Raw genomic sequence first — 22,032 nt, 5'->3', positions numbered from 1 at the left:
ATGGGCCATGCTAAATTGCCCACAGTGTTAAGTGAAGGGGTAAATGTAGGGGAATGGGTCTGGGTGGGTTGCTCTTCGGAGGGTCGATGTGGACTTGTTGGGCCGAAAGGCCTGTTTCCACACTGTAAGTAATCTAATATTTCTGGTCCTGTTTAATAAAGTCAAAGAGGAAAGTTATAAAAAATCTTAGTTAACGATCAAATGTAGCATGGTACAATGGCACTCGATTCAACTTCCTACAATTATCAATCAACAGAAAGCCCCTGCAGATGGAGAAAATATTTTAGGCTACCTTACAGGAAAGCCTTCTATGCAACTGCATAATGAAGTTAGAGAAGGAATCGTGAAACAAAGACTTGAATTCCAATAACATTTGAAAAAAAAATCTGATTAAACTGAAATTAAAGAAATTTTTGACACAGAAGAAACTCAAATTGGAAATCCTTATGTAACTTGCGTAAATTTAATTGTAAATTAACTGAATTGGGTAAGAAACAAATAAACACCCTTCGTGATGGGAAATATCCTGGCAAACACTTGATTTGAAAGATCGTACTCAGTCATGTGTGCTCTGGGCATGACAAATTTTACCAACCACACACAAATGTTTCATAATCTTTAATGGCATCCTTGGATATTTTCTTGTCTGCTGAGATCAGCCGAATGACAGCAAATAAAAATAGATAATGTTAAAAAGCCAATGTAACTCAGTTTCTCTATCCATAGGTGCTGCCAGGCCTTAATTTTATTTACCTTAACTTTATTTAAGAAGGGAAGGTAACAAAAAAACAAATCAGCCAGTAAGCGTGACAGCTATTATTGGAAAGATGTGTCTTTATATTTACTTGTGGGAGGTAGGCATTGCTGGGTTGGCCAAGATTTAATCCCCATACCTAGTTACCCTTGAGAAGGTACAGTCGATTTGCTCTAAGTAGACTCACAATGTTATGGAGGGAATTCACAGATTTTTACCTAATGACAGCGAAGGAATAGCGACATATCATAAAGAATGTAATAGCAGAGCATTTAGAAATACATGATATGATCAAACAAAGTCAGCACAGCTTCACAGAAGGAAAATCATGCCTGACAAATTTATTAGAATTGAGGAAATAAGCAAGAAGGAAATATACCTAGATTTTCAGAAGGCCATTGATAAGGTACGTTAGTTTACTTCAGACCACATGGTGTTAGAGATGGTATATTAGCATAGCGAAAGGACGAGATAGCTAGCAGAGGATGGTGAAGGTATAAGTGGCAAATTTTCAGGATGACAACCTGTAACCAGTGGAGTGTCGTAAGGATCAATGCAGGAAGAACAGATGAGCTTAATATTATTTAAATGGAGAAATACTGCAAGAAATTACAGCATAGAGTGTTTGGGAGTCCTTGTGCATGACTTTCAAAAGTCTTCCGTACAAATTCAGCAGATAATCAGGAAAGCAAACAGAATGTTGACTTTTAATTTAAAGGGAATGAAGAATAAAAATAGTGAAATATTCCTATAGTATATAAGGCACTTGTCAGACCAGTTAGGATGCTATAAATAGTTTTGGTCCCCTTGTCAAAAGAAAAATATACAGTACCTGGCACTCAAGGCAGTCCAGAGATTCCACCACACTGATCCCAGGTATGGAGGATCTTTTTATGAGATGACGTTGTGCATATTGGGCCTGTATTTGGAGTTTAGAATTACTGGAAACCTTACTGAAACCAGTAAGACTCTTCGGGGACTTGACAGGTTAGATGCAGAAAGGTAAATTCCCCTTGTGGGAAAGTCTAGGACCAGAGGATATGATTTCAGAACAAGACAGCAAAAGAAGAATTGCCTTTCTCTCAAACGTGGTAAACTTATGGAATTCTTCACCACAGATGGCTGCAGAGCTGGGTTCTTAAGTACATATCAATTAAAGAATCAGGGGTTACAGGAATAAGATAGTTAAGAGGATCGACAAAGATCAGATAAGCTATGGTCTCATTGAATGAGGGAACAGACTCAATGGATTAAATGATCTGCTTCTGCTGCTCCAACTTATGCTCTTTCCCCAGCACTGTTTTATTTCAGATTCCAGCATCTATAGTATTTTTTGTTAACCTGAGCGAGCAAAGACTGGCACATTCTGCTGCTAATCAGTGCAAAGGTTCAATCACCACACCCAATGCTGAAGGGACACATTTCCCTCCTAATCTTCGGAATAGGTTAAGTATCTGTGAGACAAATGCTATCCATTAACTTATTATTTGCCATTGTCATCACGATGCAAACCTAACCTCAATAAATACAAGAATGTTGAAGTAACATCTCAAATTTCAGGTTTTCACATTCACTATTACTTCAACATAGTATCTTAAAAGCAAAATAAATTTGGCATGATGAGATCATACAATGAGTCTAATTTGCTAATTAGCCTGTAAAAAGCTGAAAAACTTTCCCTAACATTTACCCAAGTAGGCAAAAAAAAACAAAACTGAAATTAACTGTGGGCTAGTTTTGGAAATTTATTCTTATAAAGGAGGAAAAAAGTTGATTAACTACAAACCAGCCAGTCTAATATTAGGAGAGGGTAATTTGCTACAATTAAGGTTCAGAATGAGCTAGCAGTAACCCAAAGATCACCCAGGTTAACTTAGCCGGAATAGAAACACTGGTGGAAGCAAATGAAAAACTTGTACCAAGTATGGTCAAAATTTGGAAAGGGAAACTGTAACAGTAGATTGGAAAGACATAGGTAATTAGAACTAAATAGAGGGCTGAGTGCCAGCACTGATATAAAAATTTGAATTAACACAATGTGTTATAAAATTCTAAACATTTAAATTAGCACTGTAAATTTCTTTTATTCACTCTTGGGACTCAACGTCACCAACTGGCCAGCCAGCATTTTTTTTATTGTCCAACCCAAGTGACTAATTTGTTAATAATTAAAGCTTTCCTAGGTGGTGATAAACAAGATGACATTTAGAATTTGAGTAATGTCAGACATTACTCCTGGAAATTTAACTTTTTATTCATTAAAAAGCAAACTTTCAGGTGGGGAGGAGAAACTGAAAAGTTCATTTCAACCATGATCCACCTTTCTTCAACCACATTCCATCGTGTTTTGTCATATTTAGAATCTCAGAATAAAACCTAGATTTTCAACTCAACTGGTACACAAACAAACATATTACTGAAAATAATCATGTGGAATAAGGAATTCACTAAATTACACAGATGAAGAGCTGGGTTGGAAATCATGCTGATGGCATAAAGATTTCAATTAAAAATTTGCTTTTGTTCCCCACACCCTCATACAGCAGTGTATTAACGAACTTGGCTTTTACAAGCAGAATTCAAGGATTCTTCACAAAAGGGAGAAAATTCAAGTCCCCTCTACAGTACCGCTAAAAATTCTGCCAGTGGCATTGACAACAAGGTTAAGATTCAAAAACATTTCTGCTGATCAGATTGGTTTAAAAACTTGTGAAAACTATTGTTTAATTGGCAAAGATGCATACTCTTCCCAACCACAGGACTGAAGAGAAACAATGTTACAGCTCTTAGGCATCCTGTAAAAAAACTTTACATACTAGTTAGGATGGAGACTCTTAATTCTCTCAAAGTGAATTTAAGATCCCACAAAATTATATCTTCAGAATATTCACTTTAACAAGTGCAAAATACTACATTCACAGGAAAGACAAAACTGTCAATCTTGCAGATTCAGTTACGTGCAGTCTTCATGGCCTCTGGCAACCCTGTGCAAATTTTATCAACGGGAACTGGAGTGTATCTCCAGACTGTGTCCAGATATAACATTTATTGCTTTATATGAATACTGTATTGAAAGCCAAAGCATTCAGTTTACACACAAATTATACAATTATATAACGTTTCACAAAGGCAGTGAACAATTACATCTACATTTAATCTACAAAATCTACTTACAGAAATTTAAAAATTCTAAATATCAAAAAGTACAGTTGCCAGAAACAAGTACAAACAAATTTTGACAGCCAATAATTGTGGTCAAATGATTAAAGGATTTTGAATTTACAAGATGGATATCAGAAAAATCAGAAGTACAGATGAAGATTTGTGCTGAAATATCATCTCCAAAAATGTACAACCACTGGCTGTCAAAATGTAGTAGCATGTTCAAAAATATTTCATTCACTTCAAAATTTTATACAAATCATGGTGGTTCAATGCACCCCCTAAAATTGCATTACCAGTACATAAGATCTGGCACAAGACTAAATTAACAAGGTAATTGCAGTAGATCTTCAATGCAGTCAGTGGTGTGTGTAACAGTGCTGTCTGCATGCTACAAAAAAAAATGTAACTGAAAGAAACTTATTCAAATTTACATATTCTAACCACTGAGCATAAATTGAGTGATTTACCTCCCACACCTTTCTCTGCTTGAACAATGAATCAAAAAAAAGCATTTATTCTGCAACCAAAACAAACCGATCTTGAAACAATCCTAACCTTTGCTATTTCACATTAATGTGAACCACACACTCCCTTTTGATGAATAAATCCCATTAATATAGGATCAGAAGTAAATGAATGTGATGTATTGTTTTGGGTTTTTTTTCCTGGAATGTCTCTTTAACCTGTTGCTTGATGTATTAAACGTTGAAACAGTGACCACGTAGGAAATGTAATTTTTCTGAAGAGATTTAAAAATGAGACAAAAAATGCTGTGGTAAATGGCCTAGTTCAATGAATTGGAAAACAACTTGACAATTATAGTTTTACTTTCCAGTTTAAAAACTCTCTCTCTAATTAAAAAATCTATACACAAAACCACTGATTTGACCAAACAAAAAAGCGGGAGCAGTACGTGAGACCTGAAGGAGCTGGTTTCACAGTTCTCATCTTGTACAGCTCTTCCAGGTTTTTCTTAGAGAAGGTTTGCCTCTCCTTCTCCTGGAAACAAAGGTCCACTTTATTACATAAAACTTTATACAGTGTAAAATCAACACCTCATTGAAAATACTGCAGAGTATCTCAATATTTAGTCCTGTTCCATTGGTTCTTCTGTGGCATCTGCACTATTCTCCATTGGGCTCTCGGAAGGCATGTCTGGAGTTTCGGGAGGTGTGTCTGGTTTTTCTGTATCACTGTAGTCCACACTGTTATTATCATCGTCAGTGCTTTCACTGATTTCACTTGCCTTTGAAGTTAATGTCTTGGCTGGCTCAGTTTGGTCCATTTGATTTTCATCTGAGGCTTTGACATTTCCAGATGAAACTTCATCTTTCTCTTGCTCAGATTCAAACATGGCTTTTACTTGTATGCTTGAGGGCTCTATAAACACACAAAAAGCCATCAGATCTCACTTTTGTGCTTCCAGTACTGCACAGTTGCCAATTTTCAGAGAAAAACAAATTGAACCCACGACAAAGAGGCAAACAACGGAGAAACAAATTGAGGTGCAAGCAATTTCATGTATTACTGTTATAAATTCATTTACTTTCAACAGATTACCATTTTTACTTGCAACATTTGAAACTTGTGCGCACAGGGGAAGAGAAACATTTTAAAAATTGTAAGATTTATGCTCGAGCCAACGTTCGAATGCATGAACTTGACGAATTTGTTCAATCATTACAATATGGAATTAGGGTTTACATAATGAGACAACCTGGAACCTAATCAATTCTTTGTTCTGAAATGGATCAAGTGTCAAAAGTCACTCAAAACTTTCCAGTATTATACTTAATTCAATGCATATATCTTCTGGTTAGTAAATCCAAACATTACAGAAATTACCTCTCAAAATCTAACTTTTAGTTAAAAAAAAGAAAGCAATGCTTAGGAAGGAAGTGGAGACACAGATCGAAATGTAAAAGTAAACTGAATGCATACTTGAAAAAAAACATGACTATGGGGTAAGAGCAGTATTGTTGAGTAATGGACAACTCTTTCAAAGAACCAGCAGACAATGGACCAAATAGCTTCTTTCTGTGCCTAAAGAATTTGAAATTCAATTACGTCCTGTCATTTACTGCACACGTCACAAGCAGCAAACTCACTGGATACTTAAATCACAAAGAAAATATTCAGAGCTAAATAAGACTAAAATAAATAAAATTTTGAAACTTGATTTATGTACTGAATCAAAAACAGATAACATTGCTTAAACTTTTTTTAATAAGATTTATTTCACAAGAACATTCATGATCTCCAGTAGCAAACTTAAATGCAGGCATAAAGTCAATTGCAGCAAGGTTGCATATTGTGCACTCTCTAGCGAGAATGCTAAGCGATGACAAAGGAATCCAAGCAGCTGGATTAAAAGTATTCAGAGGGATAGGTATGCCAAAATCCATGTTTAAGACAACTATACTACAAGCACTGTTCTAAGACATGGCTACTTCTAATTGATGCCCATATTAAAAAGAAATTCCTTAAATATTTTTACTTCTTCCAGGAAATTATGTAATGGCCAGGGTTGGAAGAATTGTTCAGCCATTATGGAACTGGACAGGATACATGACAAGTTTTTTTTTGTCTGTGTTCATACTGTTTGCAAGCAAATACAGATTTGTTTGCGAACCTGTAACATTTTCATGCGAGACAAAAATGGAAGAACATATGGGTCTGACATAAAAGATTCTTAAACACAATGCAATACTTTTTATTGGTCACTTATGAGAGTCAATACAACTTCAACCTAATGTGAAGCCCCTTGATACAAAATTTATTATTCTTGAATTCCAAGCTGTAATTCCAGGTTTTGCTTCTCACCTAGTTTTATTGTACTCAAGTGGAATTACTAATATACCTATCAATCTCCACTGTAACTTTCCAATCACTCAAACAACACAAGAAATTAGAAAATGATTATAGTTAGCTATAGTACTACTCTATATTCAGGAAGGTACACAGTACCTTGTTTATCTGCATTGACTGGATCAATCCATTCACTATCATCTTTGGCTTCTTCCTGCTTTGCTGTGTTCTCAGTTTCCTCAGGCATCTCGGAAGAACTTTCAGAATGTACAGACTCCTCTCCTTCATTTTCTGTATCAAACTTCAGCCGTTTCACCTCTGGTGCCTCAGCTTCCATCGTGTCCTCTAAATGTTTATTTTTTGAACAGTTACTCTGAGTGTCTTCGCCATGGGAAGTAGGTGAATCACTGTTTAAAAACAAATGTGCAGTCACTAGAATAATTTTGACAAGAGCCAAAGAGAACTTGAACACTTTAGTAAGCTTAGGCACACAACCAACTTTAATCAGACAGACAATTATTTTCAGAACAGATTCCTTGTTACCTTTGGATCTATACATAAATTAGATTCATTGTTGCTCCACTGTGAGAAACCTTTTTGCCACAGTTGTATGGTTTTATCATTTCCTATTCAGACTTTCAGGTTTTAAGGCAGAAGACTCAATTTTAGAATAGGAAATGTATGCATTGTAACATACAATGTACTATTCTCCAGCTAAAGCTTTTCATAAAGCCATATGGTTATTTTTTCTAGCTCAGGCAGTTATGGGTCTAAATTCCTGGCTCCATTTCAAAAGAAACTAACAGCAAATCACTATTAATTGGCAGATTGTTAATTCAGATGATGTTTTCAGCTTAACTGTAGATCAGTCAGGAGCACATTCACCTGAGTCAGAAGGCCCTGAGTTCAAACCCCACACAGAAGATTTCAGCACAACAATAAAGGGAGACACTTCAGTGCAATATTATGGGAGGGCTTCAGGGTCAGTATGATGTATTAAGTCAAGACACTGTCTGCCTTCTCAAGTGACAACAGACAAAAGCATGCTACGATATTTTGAAGAGCACTCCTGGTGGCCTGGTCAATAATTATCCCTCAATCACGAAAAAGTTGATTATCAAGTCATTTTGTTGTTGCTGTTTGTGGAGGCTTGTGAGAAAACTGGCTGATTCGTTTTCTCCTTGGCAACAGTCACTAGACTTCAAAAATATGCTTTAGAAATTAAGGCACTATGTAAATAAATGCTTTTCTTCATTTCTTAAGGATATATCATAATTTATTCACTATAAGTGTAACATTAATAAGCTGGGAAGGGCATACACATACATATTTTGAGCAGACCCATAAACACCATAAATTCAAAAATGGGTATTCACAGTTACTTTTGAAATAGTGATAATAGCATCTTGCATAAGGCGAAAAGTAACAACTTTAAGTGCATTACATTGTCTGCTTCAAACAGAATCCATGTATTCCTCAGCTGATTAAAGAAGTGTTATATTTATCATACTTCACCAACATGAAAAATGTGGAATATTCGACATAAATAATTACACTGTCATGGAAGAAACATTCAAGTTGACAGAAATTTACCTTCTGTGACTAGTTATTATTTCATTACATGTAGAGGACTGTTCAAGTAGAATGAAGAATGCAACATCAGCTTGGAGGTTAAAAAGCGAATATTTTTTAAAAATCAATTCTGAAACACAATTGAATGGCTTCAAATACTCCAAGTTTTATAGAATAAACAGATTGTGAGAAAAAGGGCAGATTAAATTGATTACATTTGAGAATGAGGATTTTATCCAGACACTAGCAAAAACGTTTTATACTGAAGTCAAGCTAAACTTTACTGGTTCTACTCTCACGCTCTGGCTTAGTGACAAATTGCTATCTTCAGTTGAACTAGAAACTTAATTTCTGCTCCAAGTAATGTATTAACAATTTATTTTGCTCAATATCATAAAGAACTTCAATGGGATCCAAACATCTTAACACAGAAAATGTTTTAACTTTTCAATGTTTCTATGAAAGTTACCAACTCTGTTCAAAGATATGGAAAACATACCTGTGCGATTTGTCTTCTGTTTGCTGCACATTGATTTCTCTATCAGAGCTATCCGGCAAACCATTTGTTGTTAAAGGACTTGGTAACGAAACTTTTGATCGACTTAAAGGCCTTGGAGTACCAGGACCATTGATATTAGATCTGAAAGCAAAACAAGAACAAACTTAAGATTCTGAATTACATCACATATACACAAGCTACTTCTATGATCCAATTTGACAATGCAACCAGAAAGTAGTTATAGGGATTTTACTGGTAGAATTTTGAAAGCATTTCATCAAATGCAATTTCTTGCAAAAGTAAATGATCCTCCAAATTCAGTATTAAGCTAAATAAAGATCTTTTTAAATTCAGTTAATTATGTTTAGCTTTTAAAAAGTCCATCCAGATGTACGAATTCGGATCATCAATCCACATTACCACCAGAGGGCCCTATATTTTGATTAAGTTGTCCCAGAATTTCAAGCAGCATCAACATTTTAAATTACTCATTTTGTGAATGAAAATAAATCCAGGAGTTCAAAGAAAATTAAGCCCTTTTAAGGCTGAGACAAATGCAATTTACATCTAAGTGGGCAGCACTGTGGCAACTGACTGTGTGGAGTTTCCACATTCTCACCGTGTCTGCGTGGGTTTCCTCCAGGTGCTCCGGTTTCCTCCCACAGTCCAAAAATGTGCAGGTTAGGTGAATTGGCCATGCTAAACTGCCCGTAGTGTTAGGTGAAGGGGTAAATATAGGGGAATGGGTTTGGATGGGTTGCGCTTCGGCCAGTCCGTGTGGACTTGTTGGGCCGAAGGGCTGTTTCCACACTGTAAGTAATCTAATCTAATCTAATCTAAATTGAAGCAGAGGAACAATGCAAATTTCACTTCAAGACGTAACCAATGGCATGAACTTTGGAAGTTGTGGCATCATTATCATATTTTTCAAACAAAAATGATGTATTTCAGCGTAAACCATTATTTTCAGTACACACCCATATCTCTTCTGCACTTGCACTGCATTAGTTCATGAAATTTGCATGATGTTTCTCACTCATTGCTGTTTAGTATGTTCACAATCAAGGTATAATTTCAGTTATATCACACTAAACTTTGCTATAAATTCTGTGTCTTACAATTGTATCCTCCACAACCACCTGATGAAGGAGCGGTACTCCGAAAACTAGTGCTTCCAATTAAACCTGTTGGACTATAACCTGGCGTTGAGAGATTTTTAACTTGGTACACCCCAGTCCAACACCGGCATCGCCAAATCAGATTTCCTTTCCTCTCTTACTCGAGATTTTCTCTTAGTGAAAGGCCTAAAGGACAAATACAGGAAAGGCCAACAGGTACAAATTCAAGTCTGCTACAATTCTCTGTTATAGTGTCTAGCGTCTTCTGAAATTGAACTAACTGGAGAACCAAGATGATAACTTTCACAAAACCCTTCAATAGATGTTAAACAGAGTAAAAGCTAAAATTTAAGGATTAACATACAGCAGGATGTAACAAAAGAATCACAGTGAGAGTAGTCAAGTCATTTAAGTAAATTATTTGCAAGATTAATTTATTGGATGGGAGATAAAAACTTTGATTGAAACTGTAGGCTATTCGCATCAATACTGTACGCGTTACTTTTGAGAGAAAGTCAATATTCACACTGGGTAGCTCTGCAAGCGTGTTTTTAAAAGGAAAAGTATCACGGCAACTAGCAGTTTTCTTTCCTGAAGGATCAGCTACTGCTTCACAACTCCTCTGAAAATATTCAACAGCACCACAAAGAAAATTTGCATCGTGGCTCACCTATCTGTATACCCGGTATGGCTTCCAGACAGCATGATGCCATTCACTCGATTCAAACTATTTGAGCCAAAGTTGCATTTCCTAAAGGAATTAGAAGAAATTTTAAACCTTTGAAATGTTAAACAAACTGAGTAAAAAGCATGAATCATTAAATATATTAAAGTTTACTTACTCTGTAGAAGGATACACACAGCTAACAACCATAACATTCTGTAAATGTACAAAAACAGTGCATGAGATGAAAGGCAAGAATTCTCTGCATCTAAAAACTGACTCCACTTAGTTCAATTATGAAACATTTCATCTGCAAAGCCTTCGAAGAAATGAAAAGATTAAAGAATGCTTTGCTTGCTATTGGTTGATATTCCTCATGCCTAGAGTCTAGAGATGTACAGCATGGAAACAGACCCTTCGGTACAACTCGTCCATGCTGACCAGATATCTCAACCCAATCTAGTCCCACTTGCCAGCACTTGGCCCATATTCCCCCAAATCCTTCCTATTCATATACCCATTCAGATGTCTTTTAAATGCTGCAACTGTCCTAGCCTCCACCACTTTCTCTGGCAGCTTATTCCATACACGTACCATCTTCTGCGTGAAAAAGTTGCCTCTTAGGTTTCTTTTATATATTTTCCCTCTCATCTAAACCTATGCCCTCTAGTTCTGGACTCCTTCACCACAGGGAAAAGACTTTGTCTATTTATCTTATCCACACCCCTCAAGATTTTATAAACCTCTGTAAGGTCACCCCTCAACCTCCGATGCTCCAGGGAAAACAGCCCCAGCCTATTCAACTTCTCCCTACAGCTCAAACCCTCCAACCTTGCAATATCCTTGTAAATCATTTCTGAACCCTTTCAAGTTCCACAACATCCTCCTGTAGGAAGGAGCCCAGAATTGCATGCAATATTCCAACAGTGGCCTAACCAACGTCCTGTACAGCTGCAACATGACCTCCCAACTCCTGTACTCAATACTCTGACCAATAAAGGAAAGCACAACAAACACCTTCATTATCCCATCCCCCTACAACTCCACTTTCAAGGAGCTATGAACCTGCACTCCAAGGTCTCTTTGTTCAGCAACACTCCCTAGGACCTTACCATTAATTGTACAAATCCTGCTCTGAGTTTCTTTCCCAAAATGCAGCACCTCACATTTATCTAAATTAAACTCAATCTGCCACTCCTCAGCCCATTGGCCCATCTGATCAAGATACCGTTGCCATCGGAGGTAACTCTCTTCGCTGACTATCACACCTCCAATTTTGGTGTCATCAGCAAACTTACTAACTATACCTCTTATGCTCACATCCAAATCATTTATATAAATGACGAGTAGTAGTGGACCCAGCACCAATCCTTGTGGCACTCCACTGGTCACAGGCCTCCAGTCTGAAAAACAACCCTCCACCACCAGCTTCTGTTTTCTACCTACAAGCCAGTTCTGTATCCAAAAGGCTACCTCTCCCTGTATACCATGAGATCTAACCTTGCTAACCAGTCTTCCATGGGGAATCTTATCGAATGCATAACTAAAGTCCATATCAATCACGTCCACCACACTGCCCTCATCAAGCCTCTATTACTTTTTGAAAAAATCTCAATCAAATTTGTAAAATATGATTTCCTATGCACAAAGCCATGTTGACTATCCCTAATCAGTCCTTGCCTTTCCAAATACATGTACACCCTGTCCCTCAGGATTCCCTCCAATGTGCCCACCAACAACGGCAGGCTCACCAGTCTACATTCCCTGACTTGTCTTTACCACCTTTCTTAAGTAGTGGCACGTTAGCCAATCTCCAGTCTTTCAGCACCTCACCTGTGACTATTGAGGGCACAAATATCTCAGCAAGGGGCCCAGCAATCACTTCCCTAGCCTCCCACAGAGTTCGAGGGTGCACCTGATCAGGTCCTGGGGATTTATCTACTGTGTGTTTCAAGACATCCAGCACGTCCTTCTTTGTAGTATGGACATTTTTCAAGATGTCACCATCTATTTCTAGATTAGATTAGATTACTTACAGTGTGGAAACAGGCCCTTCGGCCTAACAAGTCCACACCGACCCGCCGAAGCGCAACCCACCCATACCCCTACATTTACCCCTTATGAAAAATGAGAAAGGTAGACCGGCAGAAAAAAAACAGACAAACTTACACAAAATAACAACACTGACAACACAGAAACATGGATAAGAAACTTATCTGACCAACCCTTAACAGAAACTGAAAAGACCATCTTAGATTAGACTTACAGTGTGGAAGCAGGCCCTTCGGCCCAACAAGTCCACACCGACCCGCCGAAGCGCAACCCACCCATACCCCTACATTTACCCCTTACCTAACACTACGGGCAATTTAGCATGGCCAATTCACCTGACCCGCACATCTTTGGACTGTGGGAGGAAACCGGAGCACCCGGAGGAAACCCATGCAGACACGGGGAGAACGTGCAAACTCCACACAGTCTGTCGCCTGAGTCGGGAATTGAACCCAGGTCTCAGGCGCTGTGAGGCAGCAGTGCTAACCATTGTGCCACCTCGCCGCCCACATGTCACCATCTATTTCTCATCATCTTGGAGTGCAGTTACTAGCGGTGTTCCACAAGGATCTGTTTTGGGACCAGTGCTGTTTGTCATTTTTATAAATGACCTAGAGGAGGGGCTTGAAAGCTGGGTGAGCAAGTTTGCAGATGACACGAAAGTTGGTGGAGTTGTGGACAGCGAAGAAGGATATGGCAGGTTACAGCGGGATATAGATAAGTTGCAGAGCTAGGCAGAAAGGTGGCAAATGGAGTTCAATGTAGCTAAGTGTGAAGTCATTCACTTTGGTAGGAGTAACAAGATGATGGATTACTGGGCTAATGGCAGGCTACTAGTAGTGTGGATGAGCAGAGTGATCTTGGTGTCCATGTACACAGATCTCTGAAAGTTGTCACCCAGATAAATAGTGCTGTGAAGAAGGCATATAGCGTACTGGGCTTTATTGGTAGAGGAATTGAGATCCGGAGTCCTGAGGTCATGTTGCAGTTGTATAAGACTCTGGTGCGGCCTCATCTGAAGTATTGTGTGCAGTTTTGGTCGCCATACTATAGGAAGGACGTGGAGGCATTGGAACGAGTGCAGAGGAGGTTTACCAGGATGTTGCCTGACATGGTAGGAAGATCGTATGAGGAAAGGCTGAGGCACTTGGGGCTGTTCTCATTGGAGAAAAGAAGGTTTAGGGGAGATTTGATAGAAGTGTACAAGATGATTAGGGGTTTAGATAGGGTTGACAGTGAGAACCTTTTTCCGCTAATGGAGTCAGCTGTTACTAGGGGACACAGCTTTAAATTAAGGGGTGGTATGTATAGGACAGATGTTAGGGGTAGATTCTTTACTCAGCGGGTTGTGAGTTCATGGAATGCCCTGCCAGTAGCAGTGGTGGACTCTCCCTCTTTATGGTCATTTAAGCGGGCATTGGATAAGCATATGGAGGTTATTGGGCTAGTGTAGGTTAGGTAGGCTTTGGTCGGCGCAACATCGAGGGCCGAAGGGCCTGTACTGCGCTGTATTTTTCTATGTTCTATGCTATATCTTCCATGTCCTTCAGCACAGTAAACACTGATGCAAAATACTCGTTTCGTATCTCATTCCATCTCCTGCAGCTCCACATAAAGGCCACCTTGCTGATCTGAGGGACCATATTCACTCTCTAGTTACCCTATTGTCCTTAATGTATTTGTAAAAACCCTTTCGATTCTCCTTAACCCTATTTGCCAAAGCTATCTCATGTCCCCTTTTTGCCCTCCTGATTTCTCTCTTAAGTATACTCCTACTGCCTTTATACTCTTCTGAGGATTCACTTGATCTATTCTGTCTATACCTTACATATGCTTCCTTCTTTTTCTATAGTCTCAATTTCAACAGTCATTCAGCATGCCCTATACCTACCAGTCTTTCCTTTCACCCTCACAGGAATATATTGTCTCTGGATTCCCGTTATCTCATTTCTGAAGGCTTCTCATTTTCCAGCCATCCCTTTACCTGCAGACATCTGCTCCCCCAATCAGCTTTTGAAAGTTCTTGCCTAATACCGTCAAAATTTGCCTTTCTCAAATTTAAAACTTCAACTCTCAGATCTGGTCTATCCCTTTCCATTACTATTTTAAATCTAATAAAATTATGGTCGCTGGCCCCAAAGGGCTCCCCCCACTGATACCTCAGTCACCAGACCTACCTTATTTCCCAAAAGTAGGTCACATTTTGCATCTTCTCTCATATCAGAAAATTTTCTTGTACACATTTAACAAATTCTTCTCCATCTAAACCCTTAACACTATGGCAGTCTCAGTCTATGTTTAGAAAGTTAAAATCCCCTACCATAACCACCCTATTATTCTTACAGATAACTAAAATCTCTTTAGAAATGTATTTCTCAGTTTCCCACAGACTATTAGGGGATCTATAATACAATCCCAATAAGATGATCATCCCTTTCTTATTTCTCAGTTCCACCCTGATTGTATTTCCAGGAATATCCTCCCTTATCAAAAATGCCACTCCCCCTCCTCTCTTGCTTCTCCTTCTATTATTCTTGTACCATTTGTATCTTGGAACATTAAGCTGCCAGTCCTGCCCATCCCTGAGCCACTTTTCTGTAATTGCCAAGATATCCCAGCCCCATGTTCCCAACCATGTCCAGAGTTCATCTGCCTTCCTTGTTAGGCCCCTTGAATTGAAATAAATGCAGTTTAATTTATCAGTCCTACCTTGTTCTCGGTTTTGTCCCTGCCTGGCCTGACTGTTTGACTCGCTTTTCTCAACTGTACTAGTCTCAGATTGATATCTTTCTTCAATATCTCCCTGGGTTCCACCCCCCTCCTTACCAGTTTAAAGCCTCCCAAGCAGCTGTAGTAAATCTCCCTGCCAGTACATTAGTCCCCTTCCAATTCTGGTGCAATCCGCTATTCTTGTCCATGTCACTTCGACCCCAGAAGACACTTCAATGATCCAAAAATGTGAATCCTTCTCCTATACACCAGCTTTCATGCATTCACCATGCATTCATCTGCTCTCTCCTCCTATTCCCACCCTCACTAGCTCATAGCACTGGGAGTAATCCAGATATTACTACTCTTACAAGATGAGCAAGAAAAATACTGCAGACACTATTTCTGTTGAGATACGTTGACCTAGGATTGATTGTATCACAGATTAACAAGAATTGTACAACAGGTCATAAAAATGGCTTGCATTTCCTAACTCTGGGGACATCTAATCAAAGTGTTTAAAATTATTACAAAATTGCCATAGCTTTATAGACAAAAACAATTTTCTTTGGTGGAAGAGCACAAAACAAAGGGCCATAATCTTACAATCAGAACTAGATCATTCAAGATCAGTACACACTTCTTCCTGCAAAAAGTACTGGAAATCTGGAACTTACTTCCCCAAAAGTCTTTGGATATTGAGTGAAAGAAATTTTCAAGCCAGATCATTTTTTTTTCTTTTTGAAAGGTGATATTAAATGGAGTCAAGACATGGATCAACCACAAAACAGGCAGATCAGTCTTGAGTCACGAAAAGACCTGAATGTCATAACATATCCATAACACAGGTTGATTAAAATAATTAAAAGACACTACAGAGTATGAAGTTAACTTGCTTGACAGCAAGCATAGCCAAATTAAAACAAAAACACAAACTTCAAAACCTATGAAATAAATGGTTTCCAGAGGATATTTGAAGGAAGAACACCGTTCTTACTAAAAGCTTCATGAATGTTATTTCACTTATGACTACTCTGAATTGCTTTCATAACTTGACAAGAATCCATCTGGTAAAACCCAGGTTTAGTGCTAAAAAGGGCAGAGAGCAAATGAGGTCATTAGTAATAAGATGAAGGTTAGTTTCTAGATTCTTGGTTACCTTTTCAACTCCCCTGAGAAATTTGTCTGTCCCAGTGTAATTCTTCTTAGGATCTGTAAGCAGCTCACATAAACGCTGGATAGTGAAGGGAATACTGGAGATACAAACAAATATTAGGCATTAACAAGAACATGCAAGAGTTGGGATAGGTGAAAGAGAAAGGTTTGGGAGGCATGGCAGGTATTTTCAAAACGGAAGATAATTTTGAATTTGTATTGAAACATATTAAAAAAGTAAAAGTTAGCTTTGGAATTTCTTATTAAAACTACAAACTTGAATTCTCAGCTGCCCATTCCTAACTTGGCCTCCTCATTCAAAAATCTATCTCCTCTTAGAGGCATTGGCTTAGATAGTAACTACAGCAAAGCAGACAAAAATCCCTAAAAGACTGAACAGAGAGCAAAAAAGCCAACAGTAAAGTAAGTTTTGCTAAAGGTATTGCTTGATGTCTTCAATGGATCCATCACACATTAACCATCGAAGTTTATCGCAGTAGTAGCACGAGTTAGATGGTCATGAATTCAGGATCTCAAAGTACAAGGCATACTGTCACTTTACAGCAGCAGTCTACAGCACCGCCCTCAGATTTGAATGGTGACAATTCAAATCAAGCTATGTAGATAGCATCTTTTTATAAGCTTTCCTGGTCTCCTGGTCAATGTTTTGCTCTCAACGAGCATCATAAAAGAATAAATTAGTCATTTTATTACTTTTTTGCAAAACCTTTGTATGTGCAAACTCAGTTTCACTTCCACTTGTATTACATTAATAATCTTTTTAAAGTAAGTTATTGACTGCAAAGGGTTCTGGCAATCATCACAACATGAAAGACAAGTTAAATACAAGTTTTCTTCAATACTTTATTCTGCAGTCTGCAGTTTTCTTCAGAAAAAGATTTACACCAACCCCTTAAATAATTTCAAAGTCTGACTCAATCATAAATTTGCTTAATTCCCAAGAAAACTACACAAAACTTAGTCTTTCGACTTAGTTTCATTTCAACTACCCATTAAATACACTACCCTCAAATTCCACATTTGCTAAACACAAAACAAAAACAAATAACTAAAATTTGCTTCTGAATTCATGATTCTTCTGAATCAAGACCCTTGAATCTTATGAAGTCAAAACTAAGTTGATGTGTTTACTCTGTCATAAACTCAATAGAAACATTCTATTCATTCACACCGCAGGTGGTGTTACTGCATACTTGACTGCAGAGTCACTTGCTCACTTGAAATTGGTTCACTTGATCATCTTCCAGAGTTATAGTCTGCCCTGGTTAAAAATCATCTTTACAGAACTGACCAACAACTATCTGCCTCTATTTTGCGACCATTTTTGTAAATTTCTTCTGCAATCTCTCAAATGCATTTCCACATCAGATCAACTAAAAACTTGCTGGTCTGTTGCCAACCAAAAGAAAGTATATACATCGACCTTTCCTTTCCACCTCTGTGGATAAGCTGTTTATTGAAAGATACTAAGTAATTTTAAATTTTTAAGTGAAAACAATCAGACACACGAGGCAGCCATTCAGCCCAACATGTTTACACGAGTTCTAGAAACAATCATGACTTAATCCAAAAGAGAAAATGCTGGAAAATCTCAGCAGGTCTGGCAGCATCTGTAAGGAGAGAAAAGAGCTGACGTTTCAAGTCTAACTGACCCTTTGTCAAAGCTGACCCTTTTAATTATGACTTAATACCATTCTTCTGCAGTTTCCCAGTTGCCTTGCATTGTTTCTGTTTAAATTATCATCTAACATATCCTCAAACTTGAGTGCCTTAACCTTAACCCCAAATTGAACCTGGCCTCCATCACACTTCCAATCAGTACGCTCTAGATCTGAAATATTGTGAGTGTCAAAGATTTTTCTCAATATACATTTGCTTCCTTTCCAAATCACTTTAAAACTGCCTGGCTGTTCTTGACCCTTTTAAAATTAGTTTCTCCAAAGTAGTCAATCCAGCACCCCTGTCAGGATTTTGAAGATCTTTATCAGATCTCCTTTTGGTCCCCTCTTTCCAAGGCAAACAGTCCCAACCCCTTCAATTTATCCCCACAATTGAAACTTCTCATTCCTAAAACCATTCTTCTAAACCTCTCCTGCAATCTCTCAAATGCATTTAAATCTTTCCTATGGTGTGTTGCCCAGAATGGTACACGAAATTTTTAATTTACTGAAGCAATCTGAATTTTTGGTTAAGCTTCAGTTAATGAACAACTGGAACTTCATTTTCACAGATTTAACTTCGGTTAAGCAATTCATCTTGTGAAATTAAATTATGTTCAATCTATTGCACACCTCAAATCTGTGAGTGACCATCAGAGTGACAACAAAATCCATATGCAAAGATGAAGACTTTACCATCCTGCAATTTTAAACAAAAAGAAATCTGTTTATAATAAAACAGAAATCACAACACCAGGTATAGTCCAACAGGTTTAATTGGAAGCACACTAGCTTTCGGAGCGACGCTCCTTCATCAGGTAATTGTCTGAAAGTTAGTGTGCTTCCAATTAAACCTGTTGGACTATAACCTGGTGTTGCGTAATTTTTAACTTTGTACACCCCAGTCCAACACCGGCATGTCCAAAATTATAATAAATTAAACACTGACAATTAGGTTTGGCCTCCCCTGTCCTAGACCAGTTTGCTAATCCAGGGATGTAAAAAAAATTACACAGTTATAATTATACCAATGAATTATAGTTTAAAAGTGGCTGAATTAAGATGGCCATTTTTCCATCATCTTCACTGACTTCTCCAAAACTGTCATTTGATTAGCAATACAGCAAATCTGACATCACACTCAACCAATTTGGATAAAGCAGCTGAACAAAGTTGCTCATAACTGGGAAAAAACTGCAAGCTTCATCAACATAAAAATATCATGTACTTGTTCGGCTATGAGACTTGCAAAGTAGACGCTGTATCCAGGAGGAGAAAACAAACAGCTGTTACATTTGCACAACAGGAGGTATTCAGAAATTATCAAAATAAGATATCCAAGACAGATAGTAAAACTGTTTGCATCCGAACTCAAATCAAATGGTTATGTGGTGTCAATTCAGGTCGAATAGTCCAAAGACGAGTTTGATGAAATCTAGGTGGATAGGTATATTGTTATCAGAAGTTCATAAACTTTCTATTGCGACTTTGTGTAACAATTCAATACCCCTGTTAGATGCTGAAAATCTGGTTAAATACCGACTTTACATCAGTCTACATGAGCAGCACTACTGTACCAAATGGACAACGGCAATAAAACTGTGCACCACTGATGTTCAAGACAGCACGCTGAATGCTCAAACTGAACAGTTGCTCAAGAACAATCCACTGCGGTAAATATATTATCCAAAGCAATGGCAAGTTGCAATACCGAAAGTAAACACATCAGCAAGCTGGCATACACAAATTTGAAAATGTAATGCAACATAATTTTTAATGTTCAATCATTTGCATTAAGAGGTGAATTTGTCAACACTAATTTTACCAGATCATCAGGCTGGACAGCCAGTTAAAAATAAATATAAACACATCTGATAACAAACCATTCAGATACACCTTACAAATACGGGTACTATTAGCTCTGCTGGAATGAACATTCATAATTTAAATAATCTTTTATACATGCAAACCTGGAGCAGAAATATTTTGTTTCTAGGTCAAGGGGCAAAATATGCACATGCATAGCAATTAACCAAATGCAAATTTCACTCCACCACCTTTAAAGGTTTCCACAATGTCCAGAAACTTGTAAACTAAAGTTGGTACGTCGCTAATCCGGCACCTTCTGGTCTATTGTTTTCTGTGGTCCTGCACGTTCTGCTGGTGCAAACTCAGCAGCACTTCCAGCTTCCTAAAAAAACACGGAGTGCTTTTGGTTTTCTGGAATTGTGTCAACAGGTTAAGAGAGCACTTGTATTCCCCAAAATAACTGCTTTTCATATAACTTTATGCTGCATAATGAAAATTCCTGTGCTGACCCTGTTAAGTGACCTTCACGGTCTGGCTAAGATCCAGTCCTGAGGCAACTCGATTGCAAAGGTAGAACCTGCGATGTAAAAATAAATTGAGAACAGGAACTCAAAAAAGATTCTCACTACAAGAAATGCAAGGTACCCTAATGGTTAAAATTAATGCAATGAAACTGAAACCTAAAAACCGAAAAATTTAAGATTTAAAACTTAAAAATCAGATATCAAATACCTATTTTAATTCAGTGATTCTGGCCAATGCAGTTGATTAGGTGAAATAATAGAATCCCTACATTGCGGAAAGTCATCACTTGGCCTACCGGGTCTACAACAGCCCTCCAAACAGCTCCCACCGAGATCCTGGAACCCTAATGCTAACTCATCTAACCTGCATATCCCTGGATGCTACAGAGCAATTTATTGGGAGTTACCCACGATTAATCAATTACATCATTTCCAACACTGTTAATCTTTAAAATACTATGAAAGAAAAATGAGGTATAATAATCTAGTAATTTTCTTAAACTAGTCAGCAGCAGAGTTCTCTGTTTCATTAATAAAAGTGCTCTCATTTTGATAGTGACACTTCTCTGATAATTAATACAAATAGGCAACCCAGAACGGCCTATCCTTACAAACTCATAACTAAATAAATCTAGTTAGGCCAACTACTGCTTATCAACATATTTGTAATCAGTTAGTTTTTGAAGGAGTCAATAGCGCCACCAAGAGGTACCTACTCGCTAACAGTGAGAGCCAGAGTCATACAGCATGGAAAAAGAGCCTTTGATCCAACTCATCCATGCCAATCAGGTCTCTGAAACTAAACTGGTCCCATTTGCTTGTGTTTGACCCATATCCATCTAAACCTTTCCTATTCATGTAACCATCCAGATGCCTTTTTCAATGTTATAACCGTACCCACCTCTTCCACTTCCTCTGGCAGCTCATTCCACACATGCATAACCCTGTGAGAAAAAGTTGCCCCTCAGGTCCCTTTTACATCTTTCCCCTCTCATCCTAAGCCTACGATTTTGTGTTTTGGACTGCCATATCCTTAGAAAAAGGCCTTGGCTACTCATCTTACCTATGCTCTTCATGATTTTGTGGACTTCTACGGTCATCCCTCAGCCTCTTAGAAAAGTGTATTAGAAAATTCACTTTAATCCATTAAGGGACAGTGGTGATGCAGCCATACATCTTTACCTCTAACCAAGTGAAACCTTCTTCAGAGATGTGCCAGGCAGCAGAGTGGCTCAGTGGTTCGCACTGCTGCCTCATAGCATCAGGGACCTGAGTTTGATTCCACCTCGGGTGACTCTTTGTGGAGTTTGCACATTATCAGTTTCCTTCCATTGTCCAAAAATGTGCAGAATAGGTGGACTGGCAATGCTAAATTGCCCAGTGACCAGGGATGTGCAGGCGACGTGGATTAGCCATGGGAAACGCTGGGTTACAGGGATAGGGTAAAGGGCTGGGTATATGTGGGATGTTCTTTGGTGGGTCAGTGTGGACTTGAAAGGTTAGACAGCCTCCTTACACAGTGTA

General features: G+C 38.2%; 1 protein-coding gene across 1 annotated transcript in view; it reads right to left on the bottom strand.

Annotated features, from left to right (window-relative positions):
• Nucleotides 1–3,083: 3,083 nt before the first annotated feature.
• ppp4r2b (protein phosphatase 4, regulatory subunit 2b) overlaps nucleotides 3,084–22,032 on the bottom strand; it is a 59,395-nt gene continuing 40,446 nt past the window's right edge. The window contains exons 4-9 of the mRNA XM_060835220.1: nucleotides 16,501–16,594; nucleotides 10,759–10,796; nucleotides 10,587–10,667; nucleotides 8,799–8,939; nucleotides 6,887–7,134; nucleotides 3,084–5,299 (exon numbers count right to left, since the gene is read on the bottom strand). Of these exons, the coding sequence (XP_060691203.1) occupies nucleotides 5,007–5,299; nucleotides 6,887–7,134; nucleotides 8,799–8,939; nucleotides 10,587–10,667; nucleotides 10,759–10,796; nucleotides 16,501–16,594 (895 nt within the window). The 3' untranslated portion in view covers nucleotides 3,084–5,006. The remainder of the gene's footprint in view (nucleotides 5,300–6,886; nucleotides 7,135–8,798; nucleotides 8,940–10,586; nucleotides 10,668–10,758; nucleotides 10,797–16,500; nucleotides 16,595–22,032) is intronic.

The sequence above is a fragment of the Hemiscyllium ocellatum genome, chromosome 14 (assembly GCF_020745735.1).
Source record: "Hemiscyllium ocellatum isolate sHemOce1 chromosome 14, sHemOce1.pat.X.cur, whole genome shotgun sequence".
NCBI classification, from domain to species: Eukaryota; Metazoa; Chordata; class Chondrichthyes; order Orectolobiformes; family Hemiscylliidae; genus Hemiscyllium; species Hemiscyllium ocellatum.
Note: the sequence above shows the minus strand (reverse complement) of the source record. Positions and strands in the feature narration are given on the sequence as shown.